The sequence below is a fragment of the Watersipora subatra genome, chromosome 1 (assembly GCF_963576615.1).
Source record: "Watersipora subatra chromosome 1, tzWatSuba1.1, whole genome shotgun sequence".
Classification (NCBI taxonomy): domain Eukaryota; kingdom Metazoa; phylum Bryozoa; class Gymnolaemata; order Cheilostomatida; family Watersiporidae; genus Watersipora; species Watersipora subatra.
Genome location: NC_088708.1, coordinates 25007433 through 25026732, shown reverse-complemented (window position 1 = coordinate 25026732; position 19300 = coordinate 25007433). Strand labels below are relative to the sequence as shown.

Here is a 19300-nt window from a genome sequence, read left to right as displayed (position 1 = left end):
AAGGTTTTCATATTCGTTGCAATAATTTTTATGTTTTGAGGCACTTGATGGAGGTTCAAGTAGAAAGAAAAAGCCAAACACAATTGCTGGCTGCTGGCAGCAGCTTTTGTGACATCCATGAGCATGAAAACGACGAAGGTATAGCTGCTGATGGAAAAGGACTTCGGTTAAGGACAGTTCCAGACACTCCTCAGGTAGAAAAGCATGCTTTGTTCTTGCCTCATTTGCATCATTTGCTCGGATAGCTGCGTTGAGTTGGATAACGAGATAATTAATTGTTATTGATGTAAACGTATCATTATTAATACGATTTTGTGGACATTTTTCTACTGATCAATTAATACTATGGGTTCGTAAAGATTGTCAAAGTGGTGGTCAAATGGAGGTGGTGTTCAATTAGAAAGTGACGCTCCATTTTTCAACACTTCCCTCACAGTGGCGGTCATATGAAGGTGGCATTCAAATAGAGGTGGCAATCAATGGATGGTAAGATCACGAGTGCTTGGTGTTGGCAAAAACAAGTTTGAGCAAACAACCTTTCTTGACGTATCCGCGCTGCCTTGACGATGTCATCGGTTTGAGGTGCACATAGTCGATGAATAATTGCCAAGAGGACGACACTGACATACGGCAATTGAGTGAACAGCACAGCTAGTACACAGCTAGTACAAAACAAGAGGGGCATAACACTTGTCTTAGCTCACCATATGAAAACACAACCTAGTTGATGACAGAACTAACAAAGAAAATGCAATAGCCGCGGGGGCAGCATCTCTCAACTCAAGAAAAGAAGATTAAACTTTCCCAAGCAGTATTAAGATAACTTGTACAATTGCTGAAAACCAAAAAGGGATAAGCTCACCCAATCTTTGGAGTATTTTACTGATTCTGAGACTGTTTCTTGCACAGTGCACCCCCGGGTTACGATATCCCTGTTGTACAGTTTTTTCGCTTTACAATGTGGTAAACAAATGTTTTTTCACTCCCTCGTTACGGCATTATTTCTCCATACGACATCAACAAAATGTTTTTCGAATTTCACATTTGGCGGTCGGTGTTTTGAATACGTCAGAATCATATAGGTGCCAATATGCTATGCGCTGAAATCTCTCTCACAACGCCTGAAAGAGATATACGATGCTCGTTTTTCTTCTCAGTTCAGCATTTTTCATGTTCTGTAAATGCTTGATATTTCGTAAAACGAAAATTAGTGAAAAGTAAGCGAAAATGAAAATTTATTGTGCATTTGAGCATTTAGTATAATATTTGCTATAAACTTCAATTCATTATACATATATAACTACATATATATAACTGTAATTCGTTGCCCATGTGTCCTAAGTTTGATAACAACGTTAAAGGACGAAGTAAGAAAATGATTACCATTACAATGAAGTTAGAGTTACTAGGTTAACTATAAGTTAACTATAGTTACTCAGGTTAATATATTTTTTTGTTACTAATGTTTGATAAGTATAGTACGCATATAAAATCTTGATGTTTTACCAAGAGCTGTTTGCATTAGTTAACTACTATAGGTTTCTATATCACTATATACAACATCTTTGCCTTTCCGATGCCAACACCAGAACGAATTAATGTTGTATGGCGAGTGTCTACTGTATTTGATGATCTTAAAAATCGGATTCCCAGCGCGTGAGACTTTAATTGAGTATCCAATTTCGAGTACTAATCATATTATTTAGCAATTTTTCTTTGTACTGCTACAAACAGATGGCTAGATGGCTAATGTTCAGTTAAAGCACATCAATTACACTAGTAATACTATTCAATACACAAGAAATAATAGAACTATGAAAAACAGGGTGTCAAAAGTACTTCCTGCAATAAAAAAAACCCTTAGTTGCGGTTTCTACAATGTGATGTCATAATTATCATTTAGCCTTAGGTTGTCGATCCTTTTCGCTGTCATTGAGTCTGCACTTTTCTATGACGATTGGTGCTCTTAAACCCAGAGAGCGTTAATAATAGGTAAACTAGCATTTTAAATAATCAACAATGCCCGGGGATCGTGCTAAAGCCCGACCAATACAAACACATGTTCAAGGTTAATAGATTTCGGGTAATTGTTGGAGTTTACTTTTTTCATCCTTTCGTTCATGTTAAACATTTATAGTAATTATTATCACATCGTTTTATATGACGGCATTGTTTGTCCCATACAGAAATGATTAATAAAATAACTTGATTAATAACTAATTAGTAATTAAATATCAAAAAATAAACAATATGAAAATTAAAATATTTATATTATATTCAAATAAGTTACAGTATATGGAAAATAGAAACAGGTGTATTGGACAGTTAAATTAATTACTTTGCGTATGATACTAGCTTATAGGCAGATTAAGTTATCTACAGTAGCCTTTTCTATTTTGAACAATCCCGGAGTGCAGTGAGTCAACCCCAAACGATTGATTTAATTCAATTGACTTCTACAACAAAATTAAACAAAATGACAAATGACTACTAACAGCATACCTGGTTGTTAACCACCCATGGTGGTAAAGGTAATGAAATCACATCGATTAAATAGTGACCTGCAGTGGCGTGGCCTGAGGACTATATGTAGATTGTACTCTTGCGAGATCACGCAATGCTTGAAATTAATTAGCCTCAGTCGTGCCTCTCAACATCACAATAAAAAGAGAGGGCTAGTGCATAATATCATCGGGAAAATATAGTATGGTGCTTGAAATCTGAGTTATTTACCATAAAAATGATCTGTACATGGAGAGCTAATCACACTGATTCCTTTGTCATCTTCATTGGTTTTCTGGAGTTGTCCTAACTTCGCCTGCCACTAGCGTCATTATCGTAGTCGATAAATATAAGCGGTCAGCGTTACAAATAAGCAGTAAGAGCACACAACACCGAATATGAAAATTGTGTCGTCACAATTTCCGAGCCGATACCATTGAACATTTTTTGCGGTAGAGCTCTGGGGAAATCCTATAAACGCCAACCAATGTCTGTCTCACCATGTCAAACAATGGCTCATTTGAAAGCCAAGATATTGAAGAACCTGAATAAGCTGAAACAGTACTTATGTAATTGATGTGCTTTAAGACTTATTTTGTTTAGTAGTTTATCAAAAATACTAATATTTTAAAATTTTTTAACACATGTGAGATCTTGCCAGAAATGTTTTTTTACATACATATGCGGCAGCACTTAGGCCTAAGTGCAACCTTATGCAAATAGCAAGCCATGGTGAAGATTTTTGAAAATGGCAGCCTCCCTGTATTCCATTTAATATTTGGTGCATGTTGAATTTTTTTAGTCGTGGGTTTCCTTCGCTTTGGAGCTCTTTATAGCTTCTTTATAATTTTATTTCTATTTGTTGTACCCAGGACACACAGAATCCAGATGGGAAACTAGACCGGAATGCTTCTCTTCATGACAAACTAGTGCACGGTGCCCACAAGGTGGAGGAGGTTGCTCATGTTGTCAAAGAAAAGGTTGGTCTTTCTCGATTTACATTTTTACAGCAGCTAGAGGAAAACGTAGAGCGAAATTGGGCCAACTTTTCCGTGGAAAGATTTTAGTCTGTCCCCAACTCAAAGTTTGAGTAGAAATGAGCATTTTATTTAGTAGCAAGTGAAGTTTGAATCAAGCTGAAGTATTTGATTGTATTTAGTTATTTAGTTGATTGAATTAGTGATTTGATTTGAAATCATCAAATCACTAATTCATAAAAGAAACTTGTCACATTGGTCAACTCTTTTGGAAACAAGCTTCATCTGATAATACGATATTCAGGTTTTTGATTACCTTGTTAGCCTGTGGTGTAGTCTTGTATCCTTCGTTTTTTCGTGACGTCATTTTATCGTTGTCGGCCATCTTTATAGACAATTTTATCGTTAAAAACATGAAGCTTTTGCAATGATATTTTGAAAACGATGCTTTTGTTTGCAATTTTTTTATTATAGCATCAAAACAACACCTAAAGGTACTATTAAATAAAAGAAAACAATCGTTTTCTACAAATATGGCGGCTTTTTCGTGAACGAGCGCATGTGCAAACGACTTGATGACGTCAAAAAAATCGATGGATTGTTCAAATTTTCTCACGCTATGTTATAAGGCCGTAAAAAATTTTGCATTCATTTTTTTTCTTGCATCATTCAGATTTTTTTTTCACGTTTCATGTAATAAAAACCTAAATAGTTCAACATTAGTTGTAGATTTGCGCCATCTCTGTGACACAATGTAGCGCAGAGCGAAGTCATAATAAATTGTGTCTCTGATCGCTCCCATACATCAGACAGACTCGTCACTACATGTATGTCCGATTGCGTTTCATTGTTTCTGAAGAATAAATTCATTAAGCCGACTTGTTCAACTGACTTCAGAGATAAATGTTGGTAAAACTATAGACAAGTATGTCATAATGGTTATTTTTAGGGAATACGGTTATTTGACGATGTTTTCCTATTTTGGAGATTAAGGTAACATTCTGTTTAGCATATTTTATCAACAATTCTTTGCTTGTTAAATTATTTGTCAAATTTAAATGAACTTATAGTTGGTTCAAGCAAGTAATTTTTTTCAACTTGAAATAGTCCCAAGCGAGGCGCAAGCATTCGACCCACAATGACTTGGCCTCAACATATCAATCAAAATTCTTAGTAAACAAGATTACTAAACGTAGTAAACCAAATTTTATATCTGTTCTCTGAAAAATGATTTAGCAGAAAGTTCAATTCATTGTCTTTTATAGATATACGAGGCTGGGTGGAGACTGGTGCATCATGCACATTTACCAGACTGGATGAGAGACAACGAATATATACATCATGGGCATAGACCAGAACTCCGATCATTTCTTGAGTGTTTCAAGTCTGTTTTTCGAATTCACACAGAGACTGGAAACATCTGGACTCATTTGCTTGGTGAGATATACAGTGTATGCTCAGCTGACTTTCTCTGTCTCTTCTCTGCTCAGTCGCGTTGTAAATAAGCATTCATTCAGTTCTGCAGCGTTTGTTCCCTTTATTTAAACAGTCAAATGTCGACATTCAAGGTTAATCCGCCCAATGTTCACCTTGTACCTGTATGTTTAAACTGTCGACATTCAAGGTTAATCCGCCCAATGTTCACCTTGTACCTGTATATTTAAACTGTCGACATTCAAGGTTAATCCGCCCAATGTTCACCTTGTACCTGTATGTTTAAACTGTCGAATGTCGGCAAGAGATATTTCCATAAGAACACATTGTATTTTGTTTAATTTGTTCCAGGCCTATAAAACAACGATGAATACATTACATAATCACTTTTAACGTTAAAAATGCACTAAAAGACACTGTCTAACACACTAAATGCAAAAAACCTAAATTATACATAAAAACAAAATGAATCCATTTATAATAAAATAAAATAAGTTTTTATTGTTACCTTAGAGACATGTGAACAGAAGTATAGACTAGGTAATGTGTTCGATCAGTGGTAGAGTGAGTGATAGGAATACGCTGCGTAGATTACTATAATTTGCATTATGTATGGTGTAAATTATTATAATTTGCATTATGTATGGTGTAAATTATTATAATTTGCATTATGTATGGTGTAAATTATTATAATTTGCATTATGTATGGTGTAAATTATTATAATTTGCATTATGTATGGTGTAAATTATTATAATTTGCATTATGTATGGTGTAAATTATTATAATTTGCATTATGTATGGTGTAAATTATTGTAATTTGCATTATGTATGGTGTAAATTATTATAATTTGCATTATGTATGGTGTAAATTATTATAATTTGCATTATGTATGGTGTAAATTATTATAATTTGCATTATGTATGGTGTAAATTATTGTAATTTGCATTATGTATGGTGTAAATTATTATAATTTGCATTATGTATGGTGTAAATTATTATAATTTGCATTATGTATGGTGTAAATTATTATAATTTGCATTATGTATGGTGTAAATTATTGTAATTTGCATTATGTATGGTGTAAATTATTATAATTTGCATTATGTATGGTGTAAATTATTATAATTTAAATTTTTATAGTAACTTTAGTTTCTAACTATCGTTTTTAGTTTATTCACAATGCAATGTTTTAAATTTCCAATGTTTTGGGAATTTAAACACTGTATGTTGGAAATTAAATACTTCATCGAGACAAATATTGGCCTAAATTTCACATCATAATTCGAATGGGATGTAAACATGATCGCAAACTGTTGTTTGAATGTATATTGTTTGCTAGAGTTTGGATTAAATCAAACATTGGTACATCGAGTGAAGTGTTGAGGGCGCGTGTTCTTGCAAGTAATTTTGTTATACTTTTTAATACAACTTTGTTAGTAATTGTTTGCTATTTCTTATAGGTATGGTTGCGTTTATTGGGATTTCTAGCTTCTTCATATCTCGACCAAATGACGAAGTTGCTTGGGAAGAAAAAGCTGTATTTTCAGCTTTTTTCGTTGGGGCCATCATTTGCTTAGGCTTTTCCTGGATTTTTCACACTGTTGCCTGTCATTCTAGTAAAGTGGGAAAATTCTTCAATAAGTGAGTCCAAAGTACTTTCATTAATTAATGTTGAAGCAATGTTTGATAATTTAGGTATTCATTTTCCTTGATAAAGGCTGTGCTATTTTTAACACTTTAGTATTTTTAAATTTCGAACAATTTTTTCTTTCGAATAGTTTCGAAAACTCACAATGTGGGAGTACATAGTTAGGAGTATATCGTTTAGCGGCTTTGTCTCATTTCATTTTGAAATATCGGATACCAATATTATATGGTTTGTGTAGTATGGCGTTCACTGGTTGATTACTCTTTGCAGTTTTAGTATATATATTTGTACTAGCTGTGCCACCCGGCGTTGCCCGTGTAATAGAAGAGTATTTGGACAGAAAATTGATTTGTATTTAACATATTACAACATTTGCCATTCTAAATTTCGTCACTACATATCACTACATATCACTACATATTTCATTACTACATAACTGCATATCATGAGAAAAAATATCATTGTCTTATAAACAATGAGAAGTAGTGAGAGTTTTGCTATTAGCCAGTTTGATAATGTGAGCGAACAGCTTCTCGTGACGTTATGCTATGATCCGCGTCATACGTAAAGCAGTTAGGTATTGCTCTGATATTGTGGCAGGCTTGCCATAAAAAATATCTTATTTTGGCAGGCTTGCAATTCGACATCTGTAGCCCAGTGGGCTAGGCGTAAGACTGGTGACCGCCTGGGTCCGAGATCAAATCCTCTTTGGTACGAAATAGTTATTCCAAGATTTTAAGATCAATAGCCGGATTTCCGACATATAGACGGACTTTGAGAAATACATATATATATATGGATGTAATCAAAGTTGTGCATCATTACTTTGAAGGCTCTTTTGGATGTGCTGCAAGCTTTAGAGTTTAGATAGTCTCCTCTCATTATTAAGATCTTCTCTTATTTGCTTACAGACTGGACTACTGTGGTATATCAATACTCACTGTTGGATCATTTATCCCATGGCTATACTACTGCTTCTATTGTCGCCTCATAGAAAAAGTTTGTTACCTGGTGTTAATATTCACACTGGGTAGCATCTGTACTGTTATATCATTGCTGGACAAGTTTCAAACTCCTCGATATCGGCCAATCAGAGCTGGTGAGTACTGCTGATCAAGCACCATAGTTTTATTCCATTGCTTAAGTGTATTTCTCATACAATGCAAACGTGTGCAAGTGACATATAGTAGAGCAGGAGGGCATCAAAAAGCTGTCAAAAAAAGTGATTTATTCCTTTTGAAGGTGGGCTATGTGATAAGAGTGGTACCTAGATCAGAATTTCGAGCTGATTTCAAATATCTGGTTTCTACACCTCTCAGATTGTTCATTTTTGAGCAATATAATTAATATATTATTTTAATTAAACAAATGTCTGTAATGTTTTATGTGCTTCTGCCAACAAAGTGAAAATGAAAATGGCATATAAATACTAAATAATTAGCAATAACCTAAGTTGAAATCAATTCTAATAACACTAAAATATTTATTATTTAAATATTAGAATAATATTACAAGTGTATTATATAATATTATGTATTTCCAGTTTTGTTGATATTGTAGCAGCGTTACAGTTTGTCCTTGCTATTCCACAACTCCTATATCATTACAGATCTACAAAACAAAATGAAAAGTATTTTTAGAGACTAAGACCATGTATATATAATATTTTAGTATACATATATTCATCATTAATGCTTATTATGTTGAACCGTGTACTTTATTATGCAAGTGAAATCGCAATTAGTCAGTCTTTTATACGGTATGCCACATGTATTCTAATCAAACATGAAGCACACCTTTGGTTACAATACCTCTCGAATAATAACCTTCTAATTCGCAGTCATCTGAGTCTTCTGCATTACTACTTTTATCTCCATCTTTATTTCTATTGCTGCTGCATCTGCACATGTCCGTACACTTGAGATCTGTGTTGTTGCACTGAAAGCGACAAGACTGGCATCCAGTTTTGCATCGACAAAACGTGTCCATGAACACATCAGGAGGTGCTGGTTGTTCTGTCATCCATATAGCTTTAAGCTTTCCACCTTCCATAAACCATCCATGTTGCTGGGGGGATGGGGCATTGATGATGATTTGCTTGGCTCTTCTCCAAATCGTGGCCTGGTAAGCAGTCCTAGGTATATGGAAATTTAACTCATCTAGTATGGGTGGTAAGTTTGATTGTGATGTGCAAGACGGTGAGCAGAAGATCTTATTCCGTGCTTCATTGATGTGATTTGTCTCCTCACCATATAATCTGCATATGAATGTCTCAATAGGTTCTCATATTGCACCATCAACTTCAAAATCTGTTCCCAATGATTTCAGTGTGTTACAGAATTCAGGATTGTTCTTTAGCAGCTTGAAGAAAGTTATCTTCCCTTTGGAATAGAATGCGCTTACACTGTCGGATCCACTTAGAGCATGGAGCCCGAGCAGTGCTTTGCATCGTTCAGTTGTGAAGACGATAGACAGACAGCCTATGATTACATATCTCAACTGCTTCTTCTTACCACAGCAGTAAATGAGTTTCTGTGATAGCAGCTCATCCACTAGAGATAGACAGCTTAGGAAAACATCTGTGTCCTGGCACTTGATTAGAACTTTTGAGCTGGGTTTGTCTTCCATTATCTTTGCGATAAGTGTAACATGCCCGTATCTGCCTCCTCGTGGTCTGATGTCAAATTATCTATTTGGCTTACAGCGATTGATTCATCAAGGTCATAGCTGATCATGTGGCATTCTTGAGAAAAAGCTGTTACAAGTTTCTGCTTCACAGTTGACTTGCTTCATGTATCCTTCAAAAATTTCACTAGGGCAGTCTTGTTTGAGCCATCTGCTAAAAATTCAAACCATTTTGGCAATGATTAGTTCGGACTAAACACAGCAACCTTCTGCCTTCCTCTCACACTTCTTTGACTTCTCTCACCTCCCTTAATGCTGATATCAGGGTATGTGTCACAAACAAAATCCATGCCACATGTGTGATACAAGCTTCCAATACTAACTATTCGTTGCAAACGCTGGAGGAGTGTCAGGGTCTGAATTTTGGCTATAGCATCAACCACAACCGCGTCAAAGACTGGTAGCTGATCCTGGTTAACATAAATTGATGGTTGATCAGCAACATCTTTCTCAACAGCAGCCATCAGAGCCAACTTAGCAGTCTTCAATATAGAGCCATCACAGTTAGCCAGGGACCAGCTGATATGTTGCCAAGAGAGAATGATAACACTTTTCTCAAATCCAAGTTACGCTGTTGGCTGATCACTACCAAATTCTCAAACAATCTGTGCGAACACTCTATGACTTTTTATTTTGATTTCTTAGCTGATGGTAATGTGGTGAAGGTTTTGAGCTTGTTTGACTTGATAGATGCATTGAAATCAATCTCTTCGGTGCTTAATCTCTTCTGAACAAATTCTGAAAGCTGTTTCTATCCTATCACATTTGCCATTTCAAGATCCTAGCTACTTCACTTCAATAGAGGCTTTTGCGCCACTGGTAATATGTACTAGCTTGGTGGTTTGAAACGCAAATGGATTTATTCTTGCTGTTATGAGTCTTTCATGACTTCCCTCATTTCCTCTTCAGCCTTCCATGCCTTTTCACGCATCTCATAACTTGCTGCATCCGAATCACTAAGCACTGGCATCTTCTTCATGTCTGTATGTACAGCTGTTCGTTCCGGGTGAGATGGAGTCCAGCGTTGAGAGGCCAATGACTTCCTAGTAAACTCTATGATTCCACAATGAGACTTTGAGTCTCTTAACTGTTTGCTCAATAGATTGATCACAAGCGATAGAGCGGACCGGACAGTGATGTCGTGATTAATAAGTAAAATACCCCTTCTTCATAAGAGCCTCATACGCCTTGATCTGCGATACTTTCAGATTAGTCATCTTTGCATAGTACAGCGTGCCATATCTAGCATAGTTTGTGTGGTCATATGCAAAAAACCAAGGAAGGATCATACATGTAATTTATCTATACATTTACGCCCAAATTGTAGCTATAACACGTCATGTAAACTGCAAAGAGTTAGTTTTGCTGCTCACAAAATGTGCAGACAAACATGAAAATGTTTTCTTTTTCTCCCACCAAAGTACCATCATCATGGAGTAATTATCATGAATTTGTAAAGTAATAGATATCTAGCTTCACCTCTTCTGCTGTATCACATTCTTCTGTCTCTTCTCGTGTCTTTTCTCAGCTCTTTCCATAAAAAGTTTGTTACAATACTTTTTATAACAGGCATAATGACATAACGAGTCTGAACTCTCATCAAAGTTCTCAATGCTTGGCACTTTTTGAGTAATTTCACATTGAATGCTCTCTTCTTCCAATATCAACCATCTGTTTGAATACTGTTTAGCTGCCTCATATTGAAGTTTAGTCACTCTGACTAGGGTTTCATTCACAGACTGATCAAGACAGTGAAACAAGCAGTCTTGCTGCATCCTTGGCATGAGTTAAGAAGTGCTGAAAGTTGACTCACCTAATCTCAAATACATGTAAAAGCATTTACTAACTTTTGAGATTATAAAATAGTTTTCTTTGTCTGATATGTAAGGTTTTCCAAGCAAACTTGGAGTTGTCCCCTCCCATTTCGAAAGTGCTCTCTAGCTCAGAAATGTGCAAACACATAGGTGTAGAAACATTATAATTGAATTCAGCATAAATTTCTGACTATGAAACATCTTTGTTTGAGTAGCCCACCCTCGGAAGGAATAAGCTGAAAGATAAGTTTATGTTCCTGCTCTACTAATAGATGTGGCACAGTTCCTGTATCTTTGGCAACTCGTCTAAAAACTGATTGGAAAGTATAAAAAACATATTCTATTACAGGAAACTAGACCAAGAATGTTCTAGCATTTACACAAACAGATCGCAAAGCGTTCCGAGTAAAAGGTTTTGAAATTTGGGCATAATCGCTTCTCATTTTTATTTTTTATCTGATTTCATGAAAAAAATACGTTTGCGCTCGTGTACTACTTAGCGACCTCTAATAAGGAGATCATTAAAATTGTTTATTCAGATCTAAGCGACAGGTCAGACACCGCAGTCTTTACTACCGGTATCATAAGAGCGATGCCCGTCCTCTGTCTAAATACACGCTAAGAGTGATAGGAAAAGTTTACCTTGCACAGGAATTGAACTCGAGTATTCCAATTTACTGACCAGTGCGCTAACCATTGTAATACCACTCAATGGCCTTGCCACTTCATGAATTAGTTACCGTTTAACCTCTAATTGAACGCCAGCTTCCAATTGGCCACCACTATAATAGAGGAAGGGTTGAAAAATAGAACGCCATGGCGTTCAATCAGATGGTTTTACAGTATGCACATAGTGATTGCTCATTACGATCTCTCATGGTGCATGGGACTTCCAAGCATGCTAATAGTAATACAGCAGCCTGCCCTAAACTGTACATGACAGCCATTGCTATGATTGGTAATCTCCGATTTGCTAACAAAATATTACATTGCTCAGGTAGCAGCTCATAAATTGTTCTATTAACCTTTGCCTGGTAGATTTCTTTCAAAGCATTATATGTTCTGTCAGTAATAGTCCATCTTTTAGAATGGCAGGTAGTTTAATTTTCCTTCCGTGAATGAAATAGGGGAGAGCTGACAGATGACCAATATTAAAAAGTAAATATAATGCTTATGTAGAATTGGTATCTTGTAACTTTATATTTTTAGGCATGTTCATAGCTCTTGGGTTAAGTGGAGTAATTCCTGCTATGCACTTCGTCATCACTGACGGCCTCTATGAGGCTGTACATAATGCTTCCCTTGGATGGCTTGTTCTCATGGCCTTCTGCTACATTTTTGGAGCTGTCATTTATGCTGTACGCATTCCTGAACGTATCTGGCCGGGAAAATTTGATATCTGGGTATGTACAACCTATGAATGAATAGGCTCTCTTAACATTCACTGCTGTGAGTGAAACCATTAATTGGCCTATTTCAAACATGGAAGGCATTATTTTTCACTACAGCTTGTTTATCATTATTATGCATATCAATTCCTCACCCTGTATTGTCTCATTCATTTTACCTGTATGATGGGGTAACTTCTAGCAGTTATCTGGTATATGACAATGTAGTAGAATTATTGGTTCAACCTATAACTGTTACAACCTATAACTGTTACAGGTTGAACCAATTATCCTGACGTTAACCTAATTAACATCTGACGACTACAGTAGTCATCAGATGTTAATTATTGTTGTGGCTTGCATTTTGCAAGTTTAGCAGTTTAAATAATTACCAATCATTCTGACAGCTGACTAGTTCTGGCCACCAAATGATTATAGTATTTGTCCATTTGCAGTGCTTTGATTTTTCACCGCTAAGCAACCCTACTTATCCTTAGATAATTGGTTTCTGCAGGTTTACCCCAACCAATTTGTTTCCTATTTATTATAATTGATTAATTTTGCTGCTCATGACGGTTTATGAAAAAATCACATCACAAATTTATGTGCCAGAAAATTCTTTATTTGTTTGGCTGCTGCTACCTTCCCATAGAAATGTCTGTTTATATATTCTTAAACAAATGTTCATTACGTTGCAGTTTCAAAGCCACCAGATCTTCCATGTGTTCGTCATTGCTGGCGCAATGATTCACTATCATGGTATCACACAGTTGGCGAACTACCGGCTTGGTGGAGGAGATTGTCTGGACATTCTGGCAATAGATTAACAAACAATTTAAATTTAGGTCCAAAATTTTGCAACTGCTCAAAAGTTTGACTGATATTTTTGGTCCATTATCTTTATTTATAACACGAGTTCAATCTATTTTCTGAAAATTATTGGTTTTCCAAATATTCAGACTTATGAGGCTGAGAGAATTGGCCTATTCATCATGGAATGGAGAAACTTGGATGTTCTGCAAAGCTATCCTTTATTTTTTATTAATGACAAGCTAGTCGATAAATACAAATTGTGTCAACCAATGTTAAGAGAATCTATAATAAAGACTCATCATTTTGAAAAAAGTAGAGTTGTTTATGACATGTTGCATTATATCACATACAAACCATATTAACGACCAGTTTTTTAACAACACAATGGTAGCTGGTCTATCGTAAAAAGGGAATACGAAAATACTGTGAGCTATAATCAACATCTGTACAATTGCTATTATCTTGGTAATCCCTTCATCACTAAATATCAAAACTACATAGGACGTGACAGTCGCTGCAAAACCATGGCATGAGCTGCAGCATTTGGTAATACGACCTGACCATTGGCGAGCAGTAGGGGTTGTTGTGGAATTGCTTGTGCCTGCATTAACTGTTGTGGAGCAAACATATGCTGTAGTGAAGGGTGAAAAGCAAAGGTTTGGTGAGGTAGACCAAGTGAAGCGGCTTGTAGCTGTTGTAATTGTTGTAGCTGCAATGCATGAGCTGCCTGAGCTGCCTGAGCAGCCTGCGCCTGTTGAATCTGTGCCTGCTGAAACTGGGCCAATTGTAGCTGTGAAGCAGTGACCATCACAGGGGTAGAAGTCTGTATGGGAAGACCTGCCTGGGGCACAGTGGAGTTAGAGGATGCCATGGTAAATGTTGACTGGGATTGCGACACGAGAGCTTTTTGCTGAGACATGAATACCTGATGCGCATAGGATTGCACAACTGCTTCGTGAGGAGCTGGATTACCATCTTCTGTTAACTGCTGCTGGGTTTCTCCTTCTGAAGAGAGTGGTGACTGAGCATGGGAAGTTGGTGCTTGCTGTTGAAGCTGAAGTTGCTGTGCCAAAAACTGCTGAGGATGAACTCCTGGAAATTGCGCCAACTGCACCGGCAAACCAGTTAATGGATCTATAAATTGTGTTGTGGTCTCCTGTAACAAAACATTTTTATCAAGGCCTACATCAATGTTACTTTTATTCCATGATACCAATAATTAGCCTCAATCGGTTATTGCTGCAATAACCGATTGGGGCACAACAAAATAATCACAAGGGTGCTTATCCGACAGACATTTTCCTGTCACGAGAAAGCCTTCCTTGAACATGTACTTCTAAATATATTCTTTGAATTTTTTTTTAATGTATTGCTTCAACTAACTCTTCCAGTGAGGCCCTTCCAGAATAGCTCACCATCAAGAGCTAAAAAGGTGTGTTTTCAAGACACTTTCACTATTAATACAGAGATCAGAATGCAAAATGATAGTTAGCAGATTATCATTCGCAAGTGGCCCAGCTTTTCAGCTAACTTTCCACTCCAGTCCTTCAGCCATATGAATGCCAGTAAAATCTTGCAACACTGCTCAGCTAGCAAATCTTTCTTGATTATTCGCCCTCCAAATATATATAAGGTGGACTTAGTTTGCAATGATGACTTCAGTCGTCGTCTCTACAGCGTACATTTTCCATTCCGAGAACGTCTAAGTTATAATGGTTTTACGTTATAAATAGCCTAACCCATTTGATGATCTCGAATTGACCTCTTTTGCGCAAAAAAAGAAAAAACCTAACCTCTTAATTTATTGACTGTACAGTGAGTGACTTGTATTATTGGGTTGTATCAACAACTTTTCTCTTTCTTTATTATCCCTTACATTTCGTTTAGGGTCCATGATTACGGTAGCTTTACGCAAAGTGTGCATACCTTCGCTGTCGATTTAATGATGAGCTTACACAAAAATCTAGTATATTTTATCAGAAAGTATCGGTACCTTTATATCATATGAGATTGTTTTCATGTTTGAAGTGATCTGACTGCCAACATGTTCCAAGATAGAAATCGACAAAAGTTGATTGTAGGTAAAATGATCAGATTCAAGTGAACCAGTGATTAATAATTGTCTATAATAATAATAAAATAATAATAGTCGATAATTGCACTTCGGCAAAGAGACCGACAGAATAAAGATGTGTAACGCCACAACTTGAATGCAATAGCCGATATCAACAAGAGAGACCGCTGTGCAACTAGCGACATTTCAACAGCGGTTTTCTTCTGAGCGTTTTAACCGCGATCAAGTTTAGTCCATGTTAATGTTGAAACATCATGGCAGTCGAATCACCTCAAACATAAAAACAATCGCAAATTGCAGGGAAAATACTGATATTTTTGGATAAAATCTACTAAAATTTTGTGTAAGTTTATCTTTAAATCGATTTTGTTTTCGCAGCAAGAAATATGCTGTAAAGAATAAATATTGTATATGTCTAAAATCAAGTAAAAATATAATAGATACTCCGGATACAACTATACAGTGCACACCCGCGTTACATCCCTATTTTACTGGTTTTCCCCTTATGATGTGAAACAAGATGTTTTTCCGTCCCTCGTTATGACTTATTTTTTTGCCATACCGCCATAAAAAAGTCTCGAAATTTTCATTTATTCGGCGGTCGGTGTGCTGAATACGTCGGCGTAACGAAGATGCTATTTGCTGAAATCCCTCCCACACCTGAAAGAGATACAATGCTCACTCTCTCTTAGTTCCGCATTCTTTGTGTTTCGTAAATGCTTGATATCGCGTGAGTGAAACGAGAATTACTGAAAAGTAGGTGAAAAGTTATTGTACATTTTAGCGTTTAATATTATATTTGCTATAAACTTAAATTCATCATACGTGTTTAACTATATAACTACATTTATAACTTTAATTTGTTAGGCATGGGTCCTAAGAAGTAAGAATCTTTAACCATCATCAGATCATAACCATCATCAGATCATAACAATCATCAGATCATAACCATCATCAGATCATAACCACCAAATACACTAAAGTTAATGTAGATAACTATAGTTACTAAGCTTAACATACTATTTTGTTACTAATTTTTAATACGTAGAGTACGTATATAAAATTTTGATGTTTGTACCAGAGGTGTTCTCATTAGATAATTACTATAGGTTTCTATATGATATTTTCGCTTTACGATGCCAACATCGGAACAAATTAATGTCATATGGCCGGGGCCCTCTGTATGTCGTTTTTCCTCCCAAGCGCAGCAAGAGAGATCACTATTATATCAAATATCATAGGTAAGTGTATAATTATTAAGTGCTTACAATTTTAATCTTTGTTTTGAGCCATCTATGCGGGCAGTCAAACGCTATACTCATACACACCTGCAACTGTGGGAGGTATTGAACGACACCCATCTGCTGCATTTGCTCTGTGCTTGGACTAGAATTGGACCCTCGCACATGCTGAATGGCCTGAGCTTCCAAATCTTTGTAAACATCGTCTTCTGTATTAGGGACTGGCATTGGCAGAGGTTCATGAAGTGCCATAGCGTCCTTAGTAGGATTGCTTGAAGGAGCACCATCTGGTAGAGGAATATCGCTCTCCATACCTGGTCTCACTGGGCCTAATGATATAGAAACATGCAAAAATAAACATTAAACTTGTTTTTTAAATGAAACCTTACTTTTGCACGAAAAAACAGACCAACTCATAAAGAAAAACTAAGTCATTCATTCTATAATAACATGAGACAGATGATAATTATGGAAAATATTACGATTCTATTGCAAGCTTCATGACAAATTTGTATATGAAAATGTTTAAAACAAAGGATGTCATCTGCGCGTTCCACATCGGGAAGAAAAGTAATTAATATTACGAGTTTCAAAAAATAGAAATTCGAATGACTATCGCTGGTAACATTTCCTATAATGTATAAGCTATCATGAACAATTTTACAGCGGATCATTTGACAACTCTAATGCATGTGGATAAGGTAAACTAGACACTTCCTCGCTGTCAGTTTAATATTAGAGGTTGATTGCTGTCAAGATAAAATACTAACTTCTTGCGAATTAAAGAAAACTCTTCATGTAAAACAGTTACAATGTTGAAAAAATAGATTCAACTTTTAACAACTTGCCAAAGAAAATGGATAACCTGGCTATACAATGTAACATTGGATACAGACCTAGCACCCATCAACTCTGGGTTTTTCTTATTGCTACGTTCACATATCAATTTGACCAGGTCAAAATGAAATCTGTAGTGAACTTGGCATGCTTGGTTATATATAGTTGAAAATAAATAGTTCATGTGTGTTATAGAATGACAAATAGATCCAGTTCTGCAGCCCATACTCCACCAGATTTAATCTGAATACTTAAGGAATTCAAATGGTACTAAAGATATCAACATACATACCAATAAATTCTCTGTTTTGAAATGTTCTAGGGAGCAATGCAGGAACAGTGGAGAGCTGACTAGCCTCAGCATAGCTCTCTATGAGGCCATTGCCACCACCATTAACAGGCTTAGGTATCTCATCCAAACTGATAGCGCCTAAACATCGTGAAAAAAGAAAATGATTAGTGCCAGGGAAAGCGAGTTGCAAGAGCCACTTTGCACTACATTTACCTAGATGAAACCATGCATTGTTAGCTAGCACAATGATTATAGGTTTGCAATGGGAAATCATGTATTATACCTGAACTGCCAACGCGAGCGGCACACCTGAAACAGACGCTGTGAGGCAACAATGGCAGCTCATGCGTGCAAGCTCAATGAAAGAATCAACAACAAGAGATAACAAAGTAGTGTAGAGTATTACACAGCTGTACCAGAAGATAAAAGTACCGCTGCCAATGACTTTAGCTTAAGCACCCAGAGTCACAGTACTATTACGGATTAGCTAAACAGGTTGGATATTTTGCATCAATGTGTTCAGGACATGTTTTCAATAGCATAGTGGCAGATGGTGTTTGCACGACATACTGCCTTTCTCATTTGCAAATTGAGCTGGTGTAGCGTGCAGCTTGCATTTTGATGTTTCTAGAAATAGTCAGTCACACATAATGAAATTTTTTGTCTGATAAAAATGAAGCAAGAGTGATTTGTAATAACGTTCAATATGTAACTACAATTACATTAGTGGAACAGACATTGTGCACTATTCAAAAACAACAATTTTGTATCACAATGTAAAAAAGGAAACATGAATTAATTTCGATGCCAACACTGGCGGTCGGTAAGACAACGGTTTGACATCAGACGCAATTTGCTCTAAAATTAATACAGTATTGAAACAAACAATTTGCTAGCATTGTTACCGAAATTCTGGGAGCCAAGGCTATAAAGTTCCTACACCCTACTAGAGCACAGGCTACGCTCCTGCAGTAATGAATACATAGTACAGTGAAGGACAAAATAATCAGCCAATGGATTAGTGTCACAAAGGCTAATAGAGCACAGCTGTGAGGGCACTTCCTAACTTACCTGGAGGCAACTATAATAACCATCTAAAACAACTCCAACACAATAATAATGTACTAGTAATTATGCCGTGCAATATACATAAAATGGATACAATGCAGCAAAACAAGCAAATTTTCCTTGAGTTTCGAAAGCCTTAACTGAATGCAATAAACTCTATATATATGGTATATAAAATTAATATAAAATGTGTAACATGGATTGCCATTGTCAAAAAAATGCTATGACTGGCTTTAGATAGAAGATGTCTCAACGAGTCATGAGGCGAATGCTTCACAAGGTGAGTTTCTCATTGATTTTGCGCGAGCCATGAGAATGAGAGGAGAACTGCAGAGATATTTTCATTGCAAGATTTTGCATTTCAAATTGGTATGATGCAGCTCATTTTCTCAATCAGGTATCATCACTCTTAAAATTTCTTGTTAACAACAAATTGCATATAGACGTCAAACCCTCAATACGTCATAGTGTGTGCTAGTAGCAGCCCTGACTGGTTGTAAATTTTGACAAGCGATTACACAGCTG

At 36.2% G+C, this 19300-nt stretch overlaps 2 protein-coding genes across 3 annotated transcripts in view; one reads left to right on the top strand and one right to left on the bottom strand.

Annotated features, from left to right (window-relative positions):
• The window catches only part of LOC137403991 (adiponectin receptor protein-like), a 23646-nt gene extending 10027 nt beyond the window's left edge, over nucleotides 1-13619 (top strand). Inside the window, exons 2-8 of the mRNA XM_068090148.1 lie at nucleotides 41-194; nucleotides 3375-3482; nucleotides 4745-4916; nucleotides 6376-6556; nucleotides 7475-7662; nucleotides 12272-12465; nucleotides 13149-13619. Coding sequence (XP_067946249.1) covers nucleotides 48-194; nucleotides 3375-3482; nucleotides 4745-4916; nucleotides 6376-6556; nucleotides 7475-7662; nucleotides 12272-12465; nucleotides 13149-13277 — 1119 coding nt within the window. The 5' untranslated portion in view covers nucleotides 41-47 and the 3' untranslated portion in view covers nucleotides 13278-13619. The remainder of the gene's footprint in view (nucleotides 1-40; nucleotides 195-3374; nucleotides 3483-4744; nucleotides 4917-6375; nucleotides 6557-7474; nucleotides 7663-12271; nucleotides 12466-13148) is intronic.
• The window catches only part of LOC137403977 (G patch domain-containing protein 8-like), a 24283-nt gene continuing 18447 nt past the window's right edge, over nucleotides 13465-19300 (bottom strand). For both annotated transcript variants that reach the window (XM_068090129.1, XM_068090137.1), the window contains 3 exons: nucleotides 17708-17845; nucleotides 16666-16907; nucleotides 13465-14419 (listed from right to left, as the gene is read on the bottom strand). In XM_068090129.1, the coding sequence (XP_067946230.1) occupies nucleotides 13757-14419; nucleotides 16666-16907; nucleotides 17708-17845 (1043 nt within the window). In that variant the 3' untranslated portion in view covers nucleotides 13465-13756. The remainder of the gene's footprint in view (nucleotides 14420-16665; nucleotides 16908-17707; nucleotides 17846-19300) is intronic.